This window comes from Hyperolius riggenbachi, chromosome 3, assembly GCF_040937935.1.
Source record: "Hyperolius riggenbachi isolate aHypRig1 chromosome 3, aHypRig1.pri, whole genome shotgun sequence".
NCBI classification, from domain to species: domain Eukaryota; kingdom Metazoa; phylum Chordata; class Amphibia; order Anura; family Hyperoliidae; genus Hyperolius; species Hyperolius riggenbachi.
In genome coordinates this window covers 85,653,984-85,677,332 of record NC_090648.1, presented here as the reverse complement: position 1 = coordinate 85,677,332, position 23,349 = coordinate 85,653,984, and the positions used below count along the sequence as shown (strand labels likewise).

The window sequence follows — 23,349 nt, the reverse complement described above, 5'->3', positions numbered from 1 at the left end:
CGGCGAACGGTTCGGGCCATCTCCACTTATTAGTAGCCGCCACTACACACTGAAGGGGACATGCTGACTGCACACATGGAATATGGTTTATTTTACATAGTAACGTTTTATTTGACAAAACTATATTATAACTCTACCTAGGGGCAATCAGAAAAAAATGTGTTTCATTTCATTAGTTTGGCCACCTAGCTACTGTATTTCAAGGCTGGTGATATGGCCCTTGGTCCAAAAACTTTGGTCACCCCTGGTCTTATGGGAAAGATACTTCCAGCTTTTTTCTTTTTTAGTAGCAAATGAACAAAGAAACAAATAAATAAAACAAAATTGTGGCATGAAAAATCAGATATGCATACATACTACAATTCTAATATTAGCATAGTTCAAATGTTATCATCATTCCAGAAACTGGTTTGATCACATACAGTTTTAAAGTTGCCCATTAGCCATACAATATTTTCCTCAGACGTGATCATTCAATCAGATTTTTTTCTATCAAATTATACAGGACTAGTGTCCTTAGCCTGTTTAATAATGGGCTCTAAGTCTGTCATCGCCGCGCCCGTCACAGATGCGCACACGCCACGCACACACGCCCGCCTGGCTAGGTCCTGTTGTGTCCCAAGGGCTGTCCGTGTGGCACATGCGCAGTAGTGCAAACGCATGGTCACACACATGGAGAGGACGCAGAGACACTTAGGTTTTATTAGGTAGGATAAACATGCAGTATCTGGAGAAAATCAGCATTAAACAATTTAATTCTAAATAATCAAAGCAGCTTTTGTTTCTTTTTCAGTGACCTCCCCCAGAGTTGCTGTCAGCTATCTTAAGCATCATAGCAGCATAATGCGTCGTTAGTTACACAGCTGACACGTGTCTGTACAGGCCGGCTCAGCCATGTCACCCAAGGCGATGAGGTCCCGATCCTCAACAGGCGACATAAGTCAGCAGTGTGTATACACCTTTACAAGGAAAGTCAGAACAGATTATATACCCAGTGGTCTGACTGTGAGTGACCCCCAAGAATAGTGACACATTTTAAGGGGGTAGACTTGGGGGACCCTGTAAGCTCTGTGGCTGTGTGCAACTTCACAAGTCACTTATTGTAGCACCTTCTTTATAAACTGACAGCTTGTGTCTGTCTTTCTAACAGAGTACTGGAATTATTTTTCAGTGAGCTTGCGTCTGATTGGCTGCTTTGGGTGACTGTTCCTTGCACACTATCATTAGGTGTGGTGTATTTAGGCCTGTGCATAGAAAAACAAAACAAGCCTGGAGTAACCAATCAGGTTTTCAGTTGTTGAATATAAGAAGTATTTTGATTGGTGGCTCAGGAGACATCTGCACCTTTTTTGCCCCAGTCTTCATAAATCACCCCATTCCTTTCTGAACTATTTGCATGTATGAAAAGAAGCCTCTGACTAGAAACAACAAAGCTCCACCCACAAGCAGCAGCAGGCTCCCTGACTGGCTGTAGTGCCTGGGTGTGGTTGCTATAGAGATGATCACTTGTCATCAGCTGTTTCCACAGGTTGATTTTCAGTCACAGATGCTATAGGAGGTCCCATGGCGTCCTGTGGTCAGTCATATTATGTGTTAGGCAAGCCTCCTGATGAGGAGACGATCTGTCTCCTGAGGAACACCCTCTCCTATCTGCTTGGAAAGATTGAAGATCTTCAAAGTTGTCTGCCAAACATGTGAGAAAACGCACCTCAGTAAAGTGACAACAGCAGAGATATGATGTTACCCTCAGTTACAGTGACCAGATTTTTCTTGCCTCAACCTGGCACAGAGGGGGGGTGCTAGTGTAAAAAAATGGGCGTGTTCATGACCATACCTCCCAACTTTTTGAGATGAGAAAGAGGGACATTTAAGCCACGCCCCTGCCACACCCCTAGTCATGCATACCATCAAGATTTCATAAGAAAAATATGTTGTTTTATAATTCAAAACACAGTGGTCCTTTCTATCCTGGTTCATTTTCCTTCATATTAACATTTTAAAATTAGTAATACATCAATTTAAAGGATGGGAATAAAGTTTAGAGTCAATCAAACACATTTTTAGTAGAGAAATATATATATTTACATAGAAAGAGGGACAAAGTCCTGAAAGAGGGACAAATGAGGAGAAAAGAGGGACAGGGCTCCCAAAGAGGGACAGATGGAAGCTATACATGACCACAGTGGCAAAATGGGCGTGTCCATGACATGGTGTGGGCGGAGCGAACTGTAATGTAACTCTGAGGCAGTGGGCCAGAATTTCCACCCAAAACACAGATAGGCAAAGTGATTATAAAGGTAATTATGCAATGTTTCCAAAACGCAATAGGAAAGCAGTGTACCCACAAAGATGTAGTGAAATGGGAGATTTGAATCATGGATGTCAGTCCATGACATGACTATGTACTCTGTAAAGTGCTGCAGAAGATGCCAGCTCTATATAAATACATAATAATGATATGGTGGGACATTAGACTTTGACTATGGCCGGGATTAGATTGTGAGCTCCGCCAAGGACATGACTACATTCTCTGTAAAGTGCTGTAGATGATGTCAATGCTATATAAATACATAATAATATCGTAGGACATTAGACTATGACTATGGTGGGATTAGATTGTGCACAAAATCTGCAGAAGCTGCTGATGCTACAGTATTAGTTTACCATTTAATAATCATGAGCCCCCAAAATGCCAAATGCTGCAACAATAACCCGAAAGTAGCAAATGCAGTCTCAAAGACCATCAAATCATAACAGCACCAACCGTTACCTCCAACAAATGAAATGCAACTACCTTTACCTCTGACACATAAAATGCAGCAAAAAATCATTACTCCAACTCCGCAAACGGTAAATGAGGCAAACATTACCTCATGCGGCCACAGAGTCCCACGGCTGGGACACCCGGTTGCCAAAAGTGGGACATAACCTGGCACACATTGCAGCCTGGGACAGGGGACCCTGTACCTGGGACGTGTCCTAGGTAAAATGGGATGTCCGGTCACGGTACCTCAGTGTGGTACCTCAGTGAACTTAGATCATGCGCATATGTATTTACCTGACCAATTCGATCACGTTATTCTCCGCCCCAACATGCTCGATCAGTTAACCTCCTGAGCGTTACGCCGCTCAGGAGGTTTTGTCACTTTTTGCCCGATGTTAAAATAAATGTGCCTAATGGCTATAAACCCTCTAGCTAGTACTAGGCTAGCTAGAAGAAGTCACCAGCAACCCCCGATCCCCACCACTCCCCCGTTTATTAGTTACCCAGCCTGGATCCAGCGATCGGCGCAGCCTCCCCGGACAGCTCCTGTGTTCACTATGGGGAGGATCGCAGATGATATAATGTCGCCGACATCATGACGTCATGCGCAAACCCGATTCTGTCCATAGAGAAACCGGAGCTGTGCGGGGAGGAGGGGGTAACGTATAAATGGGGGGATCGCAGGGGATCGCCTGGAATCCAGGGGTGCCGGACACTCTTACTAGCTAGCCTAGTGCTAGCTAGAGAATTTACAGCCATTTGGCACATTTATTTCATTAAGGTGGACTCCTGGGGCCACAGAGCGGTATGCCCGACACAGTGACGGGCATACCGCTAAGAAGGTTAATTTTGAATTGATTTTTGGCCATTTTATTGATGGAAGGGGTGATCAGGCATGAGGGTAGATCTCTATTAAGCAGACCGGCTGAGCAGCAGTGGGGGATCTATGACTTCTCAGGGTTGTACTGCGTGGTGCAGGATAACTTTAGCAACTCAATCAATTTTCAGTTCAGGTAGCCATACACTGGTTGTTGTTTTTTCAATGTCCAATCATGGCAGGTGGAAGATATCACTGGATGGTGGTTTGAGAGCGCATAGCTACTGGGGATCTAGTTTGTGACATTCAGCATACAGAGCAGGGCCTACAGGGGAGCAGCCACTACTACCATAGGGAGGGCCAGAGCTGTAAGGGGGCCCCAACTACTACTTCACTCCCTCTGATAAAGGGCTCCATCCTTCAGATCAGGTGTGTTTGTGGCTACACTTGTTACGGGTGTGAAGATTAGGATGTCCACACTTGTTGTATGACCCTTACAAAATGGCTCCCAGGCTGTGAGGGGCACCAGGAGAGGCAAGGGAAAGGCTGTGAACAATTTTGCTGGAGGCCCCCATGATTTATAGTTACGGCCCTAAAATGGAGCAAAGCCTACACTCCTACACACCTGTCCGCTGCCGCGTGTCTTCTCTCCATTTTTGGGCACTCCTCCCTGTCTCTTCTCTACCAGGTGGCTTGTGCCTTGAAACAAATGCCAGAGGCCTCTAGTGGTCACTTAATGTATATGCCACAGTGCCCCCTAGTGCTGGCACCTCTAGCATTTAGACCTCTAGACAGGGAAGATCTCCCGGCAGTGGAGAGAAATCACACACAGCGGGCAGCAAAGTTAAAATAAACTTCCGCACACTTAGCCAACTGCAAGGAATGTCTGACCTCTGTGATTGCCAACAAGGGTTTTGCCACTGAGTGCTAAGTCATCTTTTGATAGGAGATCAAATACTTACTGTATCTCATAATACACACCGAGCTCTGACTTTGGGGCAATGGATTTTCGAGGATTGTATTGTTGTTATTCTGTCTCTCACAGCTACAATAAACCTACCATTACGATTATAAACTGGCCATTTATTGGTCAGATGGCAAACACGCAAAATCCGCAGGGGATCAAATACTTCTTTCTCTCACTGTACTCGTTGGTAATGGATCTCAGGCCTGGATATACATCACAGGAGCCCGAAAGGCACAGATGTTCTGGGTCCTTCGACTTCGCCCTTCATGAACCTAAAAACCCCACCAATCTGCACTGCAAGTGTGCTGGCTTTCCCAGCTGTCACGTCTCCCTTACTTCCCTTGCCTGTCATAGGTAGCTACAGGTGCCTATTAGTTTTAGGTAGCCAGAGAAACCTCAGTATTAAGTAGCTAGAGGTGTCCTGGCTGAAGAGAGGTCTGGTCAGTGGAATGCCAAGACCCGGGTGAGTAACCTCTCATTTAGGCTCTGCTCGGGACTCTACATGGGGGCGGAGGGAGGCACTAGGAGAAAGGAGTGAGCCGCCTCTCCATCATCAGGCGCCTGTAGTCACATGCCTACAGTGCCTTATCGTAAATTCGGCCCTCATACTGCTACGTGTTGTGTGGTGTGGGAGCCTTTCTTGCAAATTCCATACAGCAATACAAGTAGCTCAGGCTGAGCCCAGAATGTATGAATTTCACTAGACTGCAGAGCAAACTGTTGGCCAAAACAAGTACAGATGATCTTTTTTGACAGATAAAAGAATAACATGTGAGTGGGGCTTATTGCAATACTGCTGATCTCTCGTCTTTTTCCTCTGTAGACAGAATCTGCAGCATGCTGAGGAATCTTCTGCTGCATTTCCCGCTCTCATGACAGAATGTGAGTTATTTCTGGTCTGCCTGGAGTCGTCTGCAAGAAGCACAGGTAGCAGCATAATTCCGGTGTCTGAAATCCTGAAGAGTCAGGTAAGGAGCAGAGACTGGTATATAAAGAGGACACGGGTGGAACTGGAGGTGTGGCCTAGGGAAACATGATAACTCCATAGACCTTTTCACACATGCACTAGTGTTTTTGTAAGTGCCTGCGCTTTTCTCCCCATGTCAGCATGGCATGCAAGGGCAGTTCTCTGCTAAGGCCACGTAGGCTGTGGCCTAGGGTGGCTGCAGCACAAGGACATGGAAAAAGAGTCACTGCAAATGTAGTAAAGAAGCTGCACATGTAGACTAGCACATGGAAGAAGGGAAATGACACTGAATGGAGCTGTAGATGTAGTAGAAGCAACACAGAGAAGAGAAGGGGGCTGTGCGTAGAATGGGAGGAGAGGAAGGGGTGATTGCTACATATAAACATGGGGCTGTACATACTGTATAGAAATGGGGGGAGGAAAAATATTAATCTGGCCTTGAATGCACATCATGTACAAATAAGAGCCTTTTCACACTTTGGCATTCACATGAAATTGTGCGCTCTTCTCCCAATGACAGTTTGTATGTTATTATGCCTTTTGGTCCGTATGCAATTAACTTTTTCTCTTGAGTTATCTCCTAGGAGATAATTTTTATATTCTCTTTCAAATAACTTTCAAGTTGGGACACTACATCTGCTAAGAGATTAGTTGATCTTCAGAGATCACTGATGAAATGCCAGCCAAAAGAATTGCTAATAGCCAATTAGATAAACACTTGGGGTACAAAAACACCACCTCACCTTACTCTACTATATAGACTGCTATGCAGACTTGGGAATACTTCATGAAATACACTCCCAGCGGCCAAGATAGGATCAAACCAAGAATCCCTATCGCCGCACTAGAGATTATGCTAAAACACCTTACAGGTTCATTCACTATCACTATAGCTCTCCTTACTGCACGCTTAGCGTGCCTGATCAGAGTTAACATGCCTTATCAAAGTTAATGTGCCTTATCAGAGTCAACATGCCTTATTAAAGTTAATGTGCCTTATCAGAGTCAACATGCCTTATCAGAGTTAGCGTGCCTTATCAGAGTAGCATATAGAGCGCTATGAACGTATGTCTGCTAATTGGCAATGATGAGAGCTCCACTCGTCTTGCCCTGAGCCGCTGTGGGTCCAATCACTTTAAAGGACATTTTCCCCGCACTTTGGTTCACCCAGTAGGCTGACTGTCAAGTGACAAGCAGCCCATTTGGGCCAATCAAAGTGTGGGGAAAATGTCCTTGAAAGGGATTGGACCCGCAGCGGCTCAGGGCAAGACGAGTGGAGCTCTCGTCATTGCCAATTAGCAGGCATACATTCGTAGCGCTCGCTGTGCTACTCTGATAAGGTGTGTTAACGCTGATAAGCCACGTTAACTCTGAGAAGGCACGCTAAGCGTGCAGTAAGGCAAGCTATAGTGATAGTGAATCAACCCCGTTGATTGCAAACTGTTAAAGAGAATCTATAAGAACCCTCCCCTGGGGGTTACTTACCTCAGGAGTGGGAAGTCTCTGGTTCCTAATAAAGCTTCCCCCATCCTACAATTTGTACAACAGTGTGAGGTCCTCTGTTTCTAAATAAAAGCAAAACACACAGTGCGAAAGAGAAGAGCCTAAAACAGGTCTTGCTTATATGGGAAGAGGAGGTAGGGTTGAGCTGAGCCAGGCAGAAGGCATAGCTTGGGGATGGAGGAGCCATGGCTGTGTGAATAAAGACATAATACAGCAAAAATACATCATTTTCCAGTTTTTAGAATAAAACAACCGGCTGTACAGAATACGTTTTATTTTTTTTTCGAGTGAGAAGTGTGAACGAATTTTCCATTCTTTTTTATATAAGCCTGTTGAAAAATATTGCTCAATGTGTCAGAAAATTGAATGGCGTAGGATGGACTGTTAATTTCTTCATTTATAGACACCCCCAAAAACATCTGAGTTTTTTATAATTTGTTTTTAATTCGGGGAAAATGTGATGCATTGGTCATATGTTTCAAAAATAACATCAAGCAACACGTATAAAGCGCTTTTCTCCCGTAGGACTCAAAGCGCATAAACATGGCTCAAACAAGTGATTGGTTGAATGGTAAATTGTGATATAGAAGGAAAATTCTGTAAGACTGCAAGTGCCAGGCTAAACAGGTGGCTTTTCAGTCTGGATATTTAAATAACTCCAGGGATGGGGCTGTCTTTACTGGGTATGTTAGGGAGTTCCAAAGAAAGTTTTGGCTCCAAAGGTTTTTAGGTGCATCCTAGGAGTGACCAAGTTTATGGATCCTGCTGATCTGAGAGTGTGGGAAGTGTGGTGCAGCAAGTTCTTCATGTATGCAGGACCCAAAATGAGCATCAACTGCGTTTTGTCAGAGGATGTGGTCTAGACCGGTGTTAGGCCAACACTCAGTTCCTTTTTGAGGGCGTTTCTGGCTTTCTTGAACTCCTCTGGGGTACCAGACTTGTGGGCTTCCTATTTGGTTCGCCAAAGTAGGAGTAGCTTATTCTTGAACCAGGGTGTATTGTTGGAAAAGATTCTAGGTCTTTAGGTCTTGCACAGGGATGAGGGGACGCACGTCTCCTCGCAGAAACTGATGTAGGAGGCGAAGATGTCTGCCCATTCATCCAGGTTGCCATTTGGGGGGAAAAAGGACCGACCAGTTGGTGCAGTCAAAGCAGTCCTGTAGCTTTTGTTTAGCCACATTTGTCCACTTTTTAACTCAAGGCATCTCTTGTAGGTGTTTTTCCCTGATCAGAGAATAATGGTGCACAGCACCGATGCATAAAAATGGCGCTGCATTAAAAAGATACGCTTATCGGCATTTATAAGTAGTACTGCATAATAATGGCGCACAGGGAAAAAAGAAGAAAAACGGCACACACTAACGTTATTCATCAATAGCGCCGTTCATATGCCAAACAGCAGACGTTATGGCGCACAGTGACGTTATTTATCAATAGCGTCCTACATAAGCCAAACTGCAGACATTATTTAACTGCAAAACGGTGAATGGATTTAATGTAACACTGTCAAAAATTCTAAAGATGTTGCAGATCGAGGATTTAAAAAAAACATTATTAACGTTAATAATGTTATCAACTTTTTTCAAGTAATTTGCAGTACTGTAAACGTAAACTAACGTTATCAACTTTGTGCAAGTAATGTTCAGTACTGTGAACATTAACTAACATTAAAGAGAACCTGAGGTGGGGTTCTCACAACAAAATCCCCATACAGAGGCTGGCTCTGCCTATCGAGCCTAGCCTCTGTTGCTAATCAGATCCCCCCTAAATCCCCCCTGCGTTCAGCCAGACCCCATAAATCTCAGCCGCGCTGCCGACACGCAACGCGTGTCAGCAGCGGCTGTGCTTATCTTCCTAACGTCAGTCTCCGCTCTCCCCGCCTCCTGTATCGCTCCGGTCCCCGCCCATGTCCCTTCCCTCCACGCTGATTGGAGGGAAGGGACACGGGCGGGGACCGGAGCTCTGCAGGAGGCAGGGGCAGCGCCGAGACGGACGTTAGGTAGGTAAACACAGCCACAGAGTGCGGCTGTGATTTATGGGGTCTGGCTGAGTGCAGGGGGGTTTTAGGGGGGGATTCTGATTAGCAACAGAGCCTGGGCTCGATAGGCAGAGCCAGCCTCTGTATGGGGATTTTGTTGTGAGAACCCCGCCTCGGGTTCTCTTTAATATACTGTGACTGTGCAGGATTGGAGTTTAAAAAAAAAATCATAACGATATTAATGTTAGCTAATTTGTACCTTTAAAGTACAGTACTCTTAACGTTAACTAACTATAATACAATTTGTGCAGGATAGGACTGCGCACTGCATTACATTTTAAACATAACTAAAATTTATCATACTGCGATGTGTTTATATGTAAATATCAATGATTTGAAAATAAAAAATAGCAATTAATCCAGTTAAAAATAATAACTTTAAATAAAGACTAGTATCAAGAGTGTTAGAGTTAATAATATCAATTAAAAAGTTATTTAACATTTTTAAAGAGTCTCTGTAACAAAATTTTGAGCCTTATTTCTTCTATCCTATAAGTTCCTATACCTGTTCTAATGTGGTCTGTCTTACTGAAGCCTTTCCTAGTTGCACTGTCTCTGTAATAAATCTTATCTTCTCTCTGTCGGGTCTGTCGGGCTCAGGCTGGAATGTGTGGAATGTGCAGCACTGCTTGTCATTGGCAGAAGCTATACACATCCACTCCAAGCTCTGCATGAGTCACACAGTTAGCTGTTCTCACTCTGGTTATAAAAATGGCAATTACAAGCCAGGATTGCAGCAGGGAGTCGCAGAAACAGCACAGAGGGGCCCAGGAGAACATAAGGAATAGAATGGTATGCTTTTTATTGTAAGAATTTTAGAGTACAGATTCTCTTTAAGGAGACGATTTCTTAACGGTAATTAACGATTAACTGTTAACGTTATATGACAATTAGCGGAAGACAGATTAGCGGCATCACCGTGCGCCACTATTCGTAGGCGCCATTTTAGTATGGATCCGTTTTTCCACTGACTCATGAACACCAGCTTCTGATCAATTAACTGGCCACTGGTTATTTAAAAAGCAGCTATAGGCTTTGAAAGGCTACATTTAATTCACAGACCTTATGTTAAGTAGTTTTTGGACAACAGTCACGAATCTAATGAAAAGTATGTTATATTCGGCTACTGGACTCCAGTCTGGCCTCACTGAAAACGGTCTCATTTTTTGTGACTGGAATTACCCTTTAAAGAAAAATGAGACTCTTGTCAAACAAAAATATTTATATGACATATATCAGTGTTATGATGATGATGATGTCACTTCCTGTGAGACATTATTTGATACATACAGTTCATGGTGGTACAATGATGTTCCCACAGCTTTGAGGCAGTGAAAGTATTTTCTGTGACATTTTTAAATACTTATTACAAGTGAATAGGAGTTGATGTATGGCTCAGTATCTTATCTGCCTTTCTCTGGCGTAAGATCTGTAACGTCTCTCTTTAGCTCCTGGACGTGTCTGAGCTGCTGGTGAAGCATCTGGAACATCTGTCTCTTCAGTACATGTCAGCTGGCCTCATCTCATTGGACGATACCGACCCGAGTGGGTGAGTGAACCTCTGAATATTTACATAGGATCTGTTTTCTCTGGTTCTGGAGCCAAAAACAGCCATAAAATGCTCCTGAGAGAGAAATTCAGCTTTTTCAGAATTTACTGTGAATTTAAAGTGGACCTCCAGAGTTAAAACAGAGTAGCAGGAGAAAATGTCTAAAAACTGACCAATTGTGTCATAACATCCAGGTGTGGTTGGTTTGTCACGCCCCCTCTCTGAAAATCTGCCATGGCAGGACTGGTAAGAGTTTGTTTCACCTGGTGGTGGGAGGAACCTCATAGTGAGGCTTGAAAGCTACTCTGCTTGTACCTGTGCCACTGAGCCAGCCTATTACACAGAGGTACTCTGCTCTTACCTGTGCCACTGAGCCAGCCTATCACACAGAGGTACTCTGCTCCTACCTGTGCCACTGAGCCAGCCTATCACACAGAGGTACTCTGCTCTTACCTGTGCCACTGAGCCAGCCTATCACACAGAGGTACTCTGCTCCTACCTGTGCCACTGAGCCAGCCTATCACACAGAGGTACTCTGCTCTTACCTGTGCCACTGAGCCAGCCTATCACACAGAGGTACTCTGCTCTTACCTGTGCCACTGAGCCTGCCTATCACACAGAGGTACTCTGCTCTTACCTGTGCCACTGAGCCAGCCTATCACACAGAGGTACTCTGCTTCTGCCTGTGCCACTCAGCCAGCATATCACACAGAGGTACTCTGCTCTTACCTGTGCCACTGAGCCAGCCTATTACACAGAGGTACTCTGCTTCTACCTGTGCCACTGAGCCAGCCTATCACACAGAGGTACTCTGCTTCTGCCTGTGCCACTCAGCCAGCCTATCACACAGAGGTACTCTGCTCTTACCTGTGCCACTGAGCCAGCCTATCACACAGAGGTACTCTGCTCTTACCTGTACCACTGAGCCAGCCTATCACACAGAGGTACTCTGCTCCTACCTGTGCCACTCAGCCAGCCTATCACACAGAGGTACTCTGCTCTTACCTGTGCCACTGAGCCAGCCTATCACACAGAGGTACTCTGCTCTTACCTGTGCCACTGAGCCAGCCTATCACACAGAGGTACTCTGCTTCTGCCTGTGCCACTCAGCCAGCCTATCACACAGAGGTACTCTGCTCTTACCTGTGCCACTGAGCCAGCCTATCACACAGAGGTACTCTGCTCTTACCTGTGCCACTGAGCCAGCCTATCACACAGAGGTACTCTGCTCTTACCTGTGCCACTGAGCCAGCCTATCACACAGAGGTACTCTGCTTCTGCCTGTGCCACTCAGCCAGCCTATCACACAGAGGTACTCTGCTCTTACCTGTGCCACTGAGCCAGCCTATCACAAAGAGGTACTCTGCTTCTACCTGTGCCACTGAGCCAGCCTATCACACAGAGGTACTCTGCTTCTGCCTGTGCCACTGAGCCAGCCTATCACACAGAGGTACTCTGCTTCTGCCTGTGCCACTCAGCCAGCCTATCACACAGAGGTACTCTGCTCTTACCTGTGCCACTGAGCCAGCCTATCACACAGAGGTACTCTGCTTCTGCCTGTGCCACTGAGCCAGCCTATCACACAGAGGTACTCTGCTTCTGCCTGTGCCACTGAGCCAGCCTATCACACAGAGGTACTCTGCTTCTGCCTGTGCCACTCAGCCAGCCTATTACACAGTGGTACTCTGTTTCTGCCTGTGTGACTGAGCCAGCTTATCTCAGAGAGGAGAGGAGAGGAGAAGAGATAAGCAGTGCAGAGCCAGCCACAGTACGTTGCATTCCAGAGCTGCCACAATGCTTCCCAGCTGCTTAAAGTGCACCATAGGCAAACGATTCCCTATAAAATATACATACCTGGGGCTTCCTCCAGCCTCCTCCGGCCTGATCGTTCCCACGGCGTCCTCTTCTTCCTCTCTGTTTGCTCGGTACTGGCCCTGAAATATCAGCCAATTGGGGCAGTTGACACATGCGCAGTCCGGCCAGGCACGCTCTTGCCTCATTCACGTCACCTGGAGCATTCTGTGCCAACGCAGTAGCAGGTGTGCGCAGGTGCAGAATGCTCCAGGTGACATAAACGTGGCAGAAGCGTATGCGCAGTTGGCCACGGACTGCCCCGGGGTTTAAAGGACAACTGAGGTGACGTGACCTGATGAGATAGACATGTGCTTGTACAGTGCCAACACACAAATAACTAGGCTGTGTTCTTTGTTTTCTTTCTCTGCCTAAAAGAGTTAAACATCAGGTATGCAAGTGACAGTTTCTGTCCAGGTCGGGATCGGGTCGGACTGGGTCAGACTATAGCATAACCCTCACTGATAAGTAATTACAGCCATAAAACACTTTCCTGTCAGTAAATGGCTTCTGAGAGCAGAAAAGAGATAAAAAGGGTCAATAATTCATAGATTTGAGCTCTGACATACTTCAATGAGGGTGTTAATAAGCAGTGACAATGAAACAGTAAAAACCTAAAAACTAGATTTATATATAAAATAAAACTGTGGGATATCTAAAAAAAAGTCATTTTTCAGAGAAGGAGGATATATACAGTTATTTTTCCTATCAGTTTATTTTCACCTTGGATGTCCTTTAATTGCGAGCGAACAGAGAGGAAGAAGACACCATGGGAACGATCAGGCCAGAGGGGGCTGGAGGAAGCCCCAGGTATGCATATTTTATAGGGAATCTTTTGTCTCTGGAACACTTTCACGTTAATAAGGTTTCAGCTGTTGCTGCATTGAGTAAAAAAGAGATTGAACTGTCCTAGTAATTGTCATTCTGTCTCTTTTTCACTTTGGAATTTACAGCGGAGGTCCACTTTAAGATACATTTTGGACAATAACAGTCCTCATTTATGAAAGAACCGAGTGTTATTGTGTTTCTCAAAGCAATATGTTTATTATTCCAACGCTGGGTAGGAAATGTAGCGATAAATACGGCTGCTTGCTGTGGTGATCATGTCTTTCTCCACTCTTCCTTGAGACACTTTCCTACCCTAGGGCCAACCCCTTTACTGATATATCCAAAGAAAAAAAAACAAGGCCGTTTCAAATGGGCAATTTCTTTTTGTATCTTAAAAGGACATGTATTTCCCTTTAAGCAGTTGCCTGGCTGTCCTGCTGATCCTCTGCCTCTAATACTTTTAGCCATAACAACCTGAACAAGGGGGCCCAGTAGGTTTGTCCGGTAAGGGGTCCAAACATTTCTGATAGCGGCCCTGTTTATGCCAACCAGCAATTATTAGATGGCTCCGCTGCACAGGCTCCTTTCAGTGAATTCTACAGGAGCAACAGAAATATATACATGAATGGATCACTTCCTTCATAAAGATGTACTGTATAATCTCTTTATAGTAAACTCAGTTGTCAGGTCCCAGCAAACGCGTCTGTTTAAATATACAATGTGTGACCAATTCTGATATACTGTAGGTAAAGAGACTCTGAAGCGAGTCTAAATCCAAGTTTTATTAATGTTAAGCACTATAGCTAGTGCTAAACCACCGCATCCCCGCGGCAAAACGAGGGGTTTATACCCCCAAAATCCCCCCTGCAAAGTCTGGGGAGCGCTTCCTGCTTGAGGCAGAGCTTAGTGCTGTAGCTCTGCCTCTTCGCGCGTCAATCCCCGCTGATCGCCGCCTCTCCCCGCCCCTCTCAATCTTCCTTCACTGAGATGGGCGGGGGAGAGGGGGAGATCCGATGGCAGATTGATGCGCATGGAGGAAGAGCTGCAGCTCAAAGCTCTGCCTCCCTGGGCAGCAAAATCCACGACCAAGAAAATTGAGGATTTTGCAGAGGGGATTTGGGGGGTATAAACCACTCGTTTTGCCGCAGGGATGCAGCATTTTAGCACTAGCTGTAGTGCTTTACATAAATAGAAGTTAAAAACGTGGATTTAGACTCGCTTCAGAGTCTCTTTAATGAGGATCTGTAACGTCAAAAGATCCCCTGGGGGGTACTCACCTCGGGTGGGGGAAGCCTCCGGATCCTAATGAGGCTTCCCACACCGTCCTCCGTCCCTCAGGGGTCTCGCTGCAGCCCTCCGAGAATAATGACGTCAATATTTACCTTCCCGGCTCCTGCGCAGGCGCTCTGACGGCTGTCGGCTCCGAACTACACGGAAATACCCGATCGTCGTCGGGTCTGCTCTACTACACAGGCGCAAGTTTCCGGCGCCTGCGCAGTAGAGCGGACCCAACTGAGATCGGGTATTTCCGTGTAGTTTGGAGCCAAGAGCAGCCACAGCGCCCCCGCTGGAGCCAGCAAAGGTAAATATTGAATCTACAGTCGGGTCTGTCGCCGGCTGTTCGGAGGGCTGCAGCGAGACCCCCGTGGGACATAGGATGGCGTGGGAAGCCTCATTAGGATCCGGAGGGTTCCCCCACCCGAGGTGAGTACCCCCCAGGGGATCTTTTTGACGTTACAGAGTCTCTTTAACTTCTGATATAGTAAACTATTTTTCCTTGTCACTTGGAGTTTGCTATAAAGGGATTCTACTGCATACAATTTTCAGTTGGATCGCCTCCTTCGTACAAAGATAACAAAGTAATACAGTAGAAGGTGGCGCTTCACAGCTTTAAAGGGAACCCGAGGTCAGAGGTATATGGAGGCTGACATGGTTATTTCCTTTTAAACAATGCAGATTGCCCGGCTGTCCTGCTGATCCTCTGCCTTATACTTTTAGCCATAGACTTTGAACAAGCATGCAGCAGATCAGGTGTTTCTGATATTTTCGCCACATCTGACAAGATTAGCTGCATGCTTGTTACTGGGGTGAGTCAGACACTACTGCAGCCAAATAGACCAGCAGGGATGCCAGGCAACTGGTATTCTTTAAAAGGAAATTAATATGGCAGCTTCCGTAGATCACACCTTGGGTTCCTTTCAAAGCTTTTATCTGGCAACAGCGCCACCTATTGGCAGCCATTTTTCCTGTGTTGGACTGTGCCCGACATTGGGCCTGTGCTAGAAAGTGTCAATGTCAGACAAAGTCAGACCGACACAGAATTGCAAAGGGTGTTTAATGCACATTTACAATCAAATACCTTTCAAAATGGGAGGCTGAACTAGGTTTCCTGCTATCAGTACAATTTATTTTTAAATCAGTGGTGTAAGCATAACATTATATGACACAGACAAGACAGAGAACATTTATAGCGCTTTTTCCCTGTCAGACTCAAAGCACCAGAGCTGCAGCCACTAGGACACACTCTATAGGCAGTAGCAGTGTTAGGGAGTCTTGCCCAAGGACTCCTACTGAACAAGTGCTGGCTTGCTGAAAAGTAAGGCCCTATTCACACTTAGAAGCACAAAACGCCGTCGATTTTTGACGAAGTTTTGCGAGAGAGATTTTTCCGCTATTTCAGGCTGGAAAAAAATCACTGGACAGTTCAGCGATTTCTCCGCGATCGCGTGTAGCGCTTCTATAGCACTGAAACGTGATCGCCAGGAAATCGCCTGAAAATGGTGCAGGCTTTGCGTTTCACAATTTTGGGCATTTTGTGGCGATTAGCGCAAATCGCCCAAGTAAGAACGAGCCCATAGGGTTTTATTACGCTACCGCTTTCAAAATGCTAGTGTTTGAGCGTTTTGCCAAAATCGCTTGCAAAACGCCCAAGTGTGAATGGGGCCGTAGAGCCAAGATTTGAACCCCAGTCTCCTGTGTCAGAGGCAGAGCCGTTATTAGAGGCAGAGTCCTTAAAGTGAACCAGAGATGAAGCACTGTCATGTATTTTACCATATATATCAGTTGGAACATTAGAGAAAACACCTACCCTGCTCTCTGTTTCATTCTTCACTGTTCAGCCTGCTTGTTATCAGCCCTGATAAAATCCCCGACTGAGCATTCAGTCTGGCTTTGCTCAGGAATCATATAACTGAGCCATTATAACAGAGCCAGAAGGGGGCAGGCTTGGGCTTGAAAAGACATCAGAGAAGACAGGCTCAGCTATAATGATTCCTGAGCAAAGCCAGCCTGAATGCTCAGTCGGGGATTCTATCAGGGCTGATTAGAAGCAGGCTGAGCAGTGAAGGATGAAACAGAGAGCAGGGTAGGTGTTTTCTCTAATGTTTCCACTGATATATATGGTAAAATACATGACAGTGCTTCATCTCTGGTTCACTTTAATGATCTTTATTGAGCCATGGTTAGAGTTTGCAGAGGCATTTTCATGTATTCCCCCACCCTGTCATTGGCCAATGAAGATCTTGTGATACAACCAACCATTGTTAGTTTGCACCACATGATCTTCATCCTTTGTTGTGCACATCCTCTCCTCTGTGTCTTCCAGCATGTCCGCAGTCCTGTGTGGGAGGTTCTGCCTTGCCGAGGACTATCAGATATCCATCTTCCGATACTTCATGCAAGCTCAGTATTCTCCAACAGTACCGACTCTCTACAAGAGGCTGCGCTGGAACATCGAGGTTACTGCTGAAGGCAAAGACATCAGCCCCAAGTAGTAAGAGCCAAATAGTATCGGCCATGCTGCTGTCTCTTCTCATTCACTTCTCACCTCTTTCTATTCTTACTGTTAGGAATGGTCGGAAAATTTCCACAGAATTCCCAATTTCCGAGTTTCCGATCCGAAATGGACTAACAGCAGCGGAAATCGGTTAACGGAAATCAGGGCCAGGCCGCGGCAGAGGCGAGAGAGGCTCCAGCCTCAGGGCGCAGTGTAGAAGGGGAAACACAACTCACTTAGCTGTCATTCCCCTATTGTGTTTGATGCAGAGAGAAATAAGAAAAGGGGACACATGGCAGTGACTGCAAGCCAGATAACTAGAGATTAAAGGACACCTGAGGCGAAAATAAACTAATGAAATAAATGATTGCATCTATCCTCCTTCTCCTAAAAATGACTTTTTAAGATATTCCACAGCTTTATTTTATGTTTAAATCTACTTTTTTAAGTTTTAACTGTTTTATTGTTTTTGCTCAATGACACATTCATTGAAGTATGCCAGAGCTAAAATCTATGAACTATTGATCCTTTTTATCTCTTTCCTGCTCCCTGAAGCCATTTTATGCTAGGAAAGTGTTTTATAGTTTGAATTTGTTATCAGTGAGGGTCACACTGTAGTCACTTCCTGTCTGAGTCAGAACTGAGTCAGACACTTACATACCTGATATTTAACTCTTTCAGGCAGAGAAAGAAAAAAAGGAACACAGCTTAGTTATTTGTGTGCTAGGCACTGTACATACACGTCTATCTCATCATGTCACATGTCACTTCGGGTATCCTTTAAGGTGTTAGGGGGGTTGGGGGCCCTGTGGCGCCTCTTAGTCTAATAGCAATCAGTGTGCTATGGCTGGGGTGGGAGGGGAGGAGGGGCGCACTTTGGTGTCTCAGCCTTTGGTGCTGGAGGGCATTGTCCCAGCTCTGGCGCAAATCGGAATAATGGCATTACCACATTAATATCACATTACCGCAACTGGGAAATTTTAGCCCAGTCACAAAACTCGGAAGCACTGGATCAATCAGAGTGTCACATTTTTCCACAGAAATAGTATTACCATGAAAATTTTAGACCAATCAGAGAATGCAGATTTTAATCAGCAGAAATCAAATTACCGCGGTAATTTTAAGCCAATCAGGAGGACTTTACAAATATTAGGCCAATCACAGAATGCAGAAATTTTCATCAGAAATCGGATTACTGTGGTAATTTTAGGCCAAACAGAAGACGTATTAGGCCAATTAGAGAATGCTGTAGTTTACCGCGGTTGCTAATCAGAAATGCAGTTTTCGCATAACAGCGTACATCAGCAAAAAATAGCAGATTCTGCAAAGAAAAATTTATTTGTAGGATTAACTAACTTTGAAGAGACACTGAAGAGAAAATAAAATGATGATATAATGAATTGGTTGTGTAGTACGGATAATTACTAGAGCATTAGTAGCAAAGAAAATATTCTCATATTTTTATTTTCAGTTATATAGTGTTTTTTTTAGAACATTGCATCATTCTCTAATATTTGCAGTTTACACACTACTCAGCATTCTAAATGATTTTACGGAGCAGGCCAGTGTAATTTTGAACCATCCTCTGCAGAGAAAAAGAAAATACAGTGACTGACAGTTGAGATAACAAGCTTCAGAAGACAGAGCTCTCTGCGACTTTGAAAGTTGTGGAACTCAATGTCTCTTTTGCATAGATAACAACTGGAGTTTCTTAACTCTTCCTGTACTGGAAATAATATTAGACTTTTGTCTCTGCTCCTAATGTTTTATTTCTTAGCTGTACTACACATACAAATCATTCTATCATAATTTTTTTTTTTCGCTTCAGTGTCTCTGTAATGACAGATAAAAAAAATAACATTCATTGTAAAATATGTGGAAATCGGATAATCGGATTACCGCAGAAATCCACGGAATCGGAAAGACACTTTTCTGAAAGCGGAAATTTTGGCAGAATTGGAAATCACAATTTCCGACTATCCCTAGTTACAGTCATTTATGTTCCTGGACCTTGTGTCAGTTCAGTGACTACGTTTTTCTCTCAGTTACTTTTTATGCTGCAATGAAAATGCAGAAGATGCTTCTGAACCTCTCCACATCACACCTGTAACATCTTGCACTTCCCCACATGAGACGGAGATGGTATGGTCCATAGGAGAATGGGTTCCAGCGGATCCAGCAGAAGATGCAGATATAGAGTCTTGGTAAGAATTACACTGGATGACCTGCACATTGCCAAGCTGTCAATACAAACGGCCTGGCTGCCCTGCTAATCATACGCCTCTAATAATTCTTGAGATGTTTCTGACTCAATTCACGTCTGACTGGATTAGCCACATGCTTGTTTCGGGTGTGTGACACTAGTGAAGCAACTTGCACTATTTCCATAATTCGCTATGTAACGCCCGGTAAACCTAATATGCTTTCTATGCACACTAAGTTTACCGATCTTTTGTGAATTTACCCCTTGATCATGATTCAGTTAGCTCTTCTCCTGAGTTTTCTCACATATGTTGGTTTTTTTTCAGTTTATCTGCAAAATACCTTTTGGGCACCTAGCTATACAAAATACTAAAAACTTATATCAGACTTAACCTGATCTGGGATACGGTATTTTTCATACTTTTCGCTTGCAGGGGGCTTAAATGGTATTTTGGTACTTATCCGTTAGCCGGGCGCATCCTCTAGGTGGCGAAAAAACTCCACCAGAGTTACATCTTTCCCTACTATCCATGGCGGCCTGAATGGGTAATAGTAATTAGCGCCACCTGCCGGATGTACCCGGCTAACGGATAAGTACCGGTATTTTTGTTCACAAGAAATGATGATCAATGAAATGTCAACACTTCTGAGAAGATGTACAACTATGCTAATTGCATATGCAAATGTATACAATTTTTAAATGGGCCAATCGAATTCCACTTGGTCCATTTTCAAGCTGCATTAATTTGGAATAAAAGTGTGCATGCTCCTGCATATGAAATCTCTATATACAGTATTTCGGCCTAACGTTCCATATCTGACTTATACCGTGTTACGTCTATCAGGCATTCCTATTTAGGGCAGATTTATCTCAGCGTTGTTCATACATCATGATGTATTCCTGTATCCTATTCTTAAAATGCTTAAAGTGACTCTGAAGCCTAAAAGAATATAAAAAACAGATACTTACCTAAGGAGAGGGAAAGCTCTGGTTATGCGTCTTCCTGTTCTCTTCTCGGTGTCCTCGGTCTCCAGCAAATCTCTCCGTTTGTATCTCCTGCAAGGGAAGACTTCGGCAATCTTCAGAAGCACTCAGGCTCCCGAAGACCGGTGGCTCTGTATTGCACACGCGCAAGTGCACGAGAGAGGGCGCTCGCGCGAGCACAGTGTGGAGCCGCCCAACTTTGGGAGCCCGAGTGCTTCCGAAGGCTGCTGAAGTGTCCCCAACCTGGAAGAGTGCAGCTTCTGGTCGTGGTCTGCTAATGGAGGAGCCTGCGGGGTAACTCAGACACGGGGGGGAGAATGGGAAGGCTCATTAGGACCCAGAGCCTTCCCTCTCCTTAGGCCCGGTTCACACTTAAATTGAAAATAAGAACATGAAACACCAGGAAAGTTCTATTTTAGCTTGCATGCTTGTTTCAGGTCTGTGATTCAGATACTACTGATGCCAGAATGATCAGCAGGACAGCCAGACAACTCGCATTGTCTACAAGAAAATAAATATAGCACCATATGCCTTTCACATCAGGTTCTCTTTAAGGGCCCATTCACACTTAAAAGCGCAAAACTTTGCGGGAGTGACTTTTCCGCGATTTAACGTGAAAAAAAAAGCACTGGACACTGCAGTGAATTTTCCGCAATCGTGTTTAGCGCTTCTATAGCACTGAAATGCGATAGCCGGGAAATCCCCTGAAAATGGTGCTGGCTACGCTTTTGCGTTTGGCGATTTGCGTTAATCGCCAAGTTGCCCAAGTGAGAACAGGCCCATAGGTTTTTATTGCACTAGCGCTTTAAAAAGCCAACAAAACCCTCTAGTGTGAATGGGCACTAATTATCTCTTGATATTTTATCCTCGACTATTTTAGAATGAAGCCTTATTCTCCTTTATAACCCGAATCTCCCTCAGCTCTGATGTGTCTCCACCTGTCTTTCAGGATCCTATGCTCCCAGCCTACTGCGTGGTACCAGCCTCTCCTCATAGTAGGACTCCAGGAGCCTTCCCACACTATGGCCACCAACTTGCTTGTACAACTCCTGACTGGCGATTGGGAAGAAGCACACGTATCGTTACATAGAACATCTCCCACCTCTGAGGCTCTCAGTCCAGGTCTTCTCGAAACTGGTGGTTCTGATCTACATGAAAAGGACAATTCGGCAAATACAGCTTGAGACTGACAGAGCAACAAGACTGACATACAGTAGTTTACAGTGGTTTATTAATTGTCTTGTATACAAATACAAAACCTTATGTCAGGTAGCAGAGTCATCCCGCTTTCTCTCTGCTATGAGCTTATTGAAGTCCCACTCCCATCAGGAGTAGGACTGGTTGGTGCAGAGCTGTCACCAGCCAGCATCTGTGTGCTCTATGGGGACAGAATCCAAGGGGGTTTTCAGGTTATACTTACAAAAGGTTACACCTAAAAACGTTACTTCTTAAAGCGGACCTGAACTCAGAGCTTCCTCTCTGCTCTAAAAGATAAGCAATTGCATAGTAACATTAAAAGAAAAACATTTGTTACAGCTGACAAAAAATCCTGCAATGACTCTGCAGTGTGTCTACTTCCTGCTTTAATAGAAACAGACAAAGGGTTAACATCCTGTGTTTACAAATTAGCTGCTCTACCGAGGCAGCCAGCTGACAGATCAAATTACTCTTGCTAAATATATAAATAAATAAAGTGAATTACACTTGCTAAATACATACAGGGTGCATTTCTCTGTTTTACTTCTGTCCTGTGAAAGAGTTCAGGTCCACTTTAAGGAACGGTACATTCATACAGCCACTTTTCCACCTACTTTGTATCACCAATGGCGTAACTATAGTCCCTACGGCCACTGCAGTGGCCGGAGAGCTGGGAGGGGGCCTGGAGGCAGTCCTAACCTAATATCATTATCCAGAATGCACAGTGGAAGCCTAATTATACATTACCTGCTCCCAGCGATAGCTTCTCCTTCACTTCCTGGCTGGTTAGTTAGCAAGTGCCGTGTAGCCAGCCAATCACCATGCAGCTTCAGTCCCCACACAGTGATTTGCTGGCTGCACGGCACTCAGGGCAGCCATCGGGGGGGGGGATAACTGACACTGCAGTCAGGGGCCCAGGGCTTCTGGGGGCCCTGGGCCCCCCAAAGTGCTGGAAGGGCCGCATGTGCTGTTTGCGGGCCTGTGGCTCACTAACCAGCACATCACTTTCCAGCACTGAGAGAAGAGTGACATCAGCGCTTGAACGTGGGGACCAGATGAGTGAGCCCGCTACAAAGGACTTTCTATACTGGAGCACCACCTATATCTGGCTACAGGTTACCTATACTGGGCCACCACCTATACCTAGCAACATATGCTGGGGCACCACCTATACCTGGCTACCTATACTGGGGCACCACCTATACTTGTATACCTTTACTGAGGGCACCACCTGTACCTGGCTACCTATACTGGGGCACCAGCTATACTTGGCTACTTATACTGGGGCACCTGTAGCTTACTACCTATACTGGAGGCACATTTACCTGGCTAACCTATACTGGTGCACCACCCATACCAGGCTACCTATACTGGGGGCAACTATACCAGGCTACCTATACCGGGGCACCACCAGTAGTTGAATACCTATACTAGGGCACCTGTATCTTGTTGGCCTACACTGGGGCACCAGCTATGCCATGTTACCTATACTGGGGCACCAGCTATACCAGGCTACCTATACTGGGGGCATCTACACCAGGCTACCTATACTGGGGCACCACCTATAGCTGGCCACTTATACTGGGGGAACCTATACCTGGCTACCTATGCTGGGGTCACCTGTACCTGGATACCTATGCTGGGGGCACCTATATCTGGCTAGGGCAGGGGGACGAGCTGAGACAGAAGGGGACAAGAGGTAACAAAGGGGGATAAAAGAGGCACAGGGGGAACAGAGGCAGACAAAAGAGGCACAGGGAGAAAAGAGATGAGACGGGAACATGAGGTCACACAGAGGGACACAAAAGAGGCACAAACTGAGGTGAGACAGAGGGGGACAAAAGAGGCACAGGGAGAAAAGAGGGGGACAAAAGAAAATGGATAAAGGATAACAACAGACCTACAA

General features: G+C 45.2%; 1 protein-coding gene and 1 long non-coding RNA gene across 6 annotated transcripts in view; one reads left to right on the top strand and one right to left on the bottom strand.

Annotated features, from left to right (window-relative positions):
• LOC137562806 (uncharacterized) overlaps positions 1 to 1,775 on the bottom strand; it is a 51,877-nt gene extending 50,102 nt beyond the window's left edge. For 3 of the 4 annotated variants that reach the window (XR_011030191.1, XR_011030193.1, XR_011030192.1), the window contains exon 1: positions 1,345 to 1,430. This is a non-coding gene — a long non-coding RNA (uncharacterized lncRNA). Of the gene's footprint in view, positions 1 to 1,344; positions 1,431 to 1,708 lie in introns of those variants that run through there. The other variant, XR_011030194.1, reaches the window with a different exon arrangement.
• LOC137562803 (UPF0575 protein C19orf67 homolog) lies at positions 1,357 to 21,518 on the top strand. Of its 2 annotated transcripts, XM_068274508.1 has the most exons (6): positions 1,360 to 1,694; positions 5,372 to 5,516; positions 10,505 to 10,605; positions 16,889 to 17,056; positions 19,105 to 19,263; positions 21,196 to 21,518. In XM_068274508.1, the coding sequence occupies exons 1-6, from the start codon at positions 1,564 to 1,566 to the stop codon at positions 21,428 to 21,430; spliced, it is 939 nt and encodes a 312-aa protein (XP_068130609.1). In that variant the 5' UTR covers positions 1,360 to 1,563; the 3' UTR covers positions 21,431 to 21,518. The 2 variants fall into 2 exon arrangements, with proteins under 2 accessions (XP_068130610.1, XP_068130609.1); XM_068274509.1 differs by lacking the exon at positions 16,889 to 17,056 and having other exon boundaries at positions 1,357 to 1,694.
• Positions 21,519 to 23,349: the final 1,831 nt, after the last annotated feature.

Excerpts from the sequence above, each read along its gene's own strand:
- LOC137562803 (XM_068274508.1), top strand. The coding sequence starts at position 1,564 with ATGGCGTCCTGTGGTCAGTCATATTATGTGTTAGGCAAGCCTCCTGAT. Across the intron at positions 10,606-16,888 it reads GACGATACCGACCCGAGTGG|CATGTCCGCAGTCCTGTGTG; the intron begins GTGAGTGAACCT and ends TGTGTCTTCCAG. Across the intron at positions 17,057-19,104 it reads AAAGACATCAGCCCCAAGTA|TTACTTTTTATGCTGCAATG; the intron begins GTAAGAGCCAAA and ends TTTTTCTCTCAG.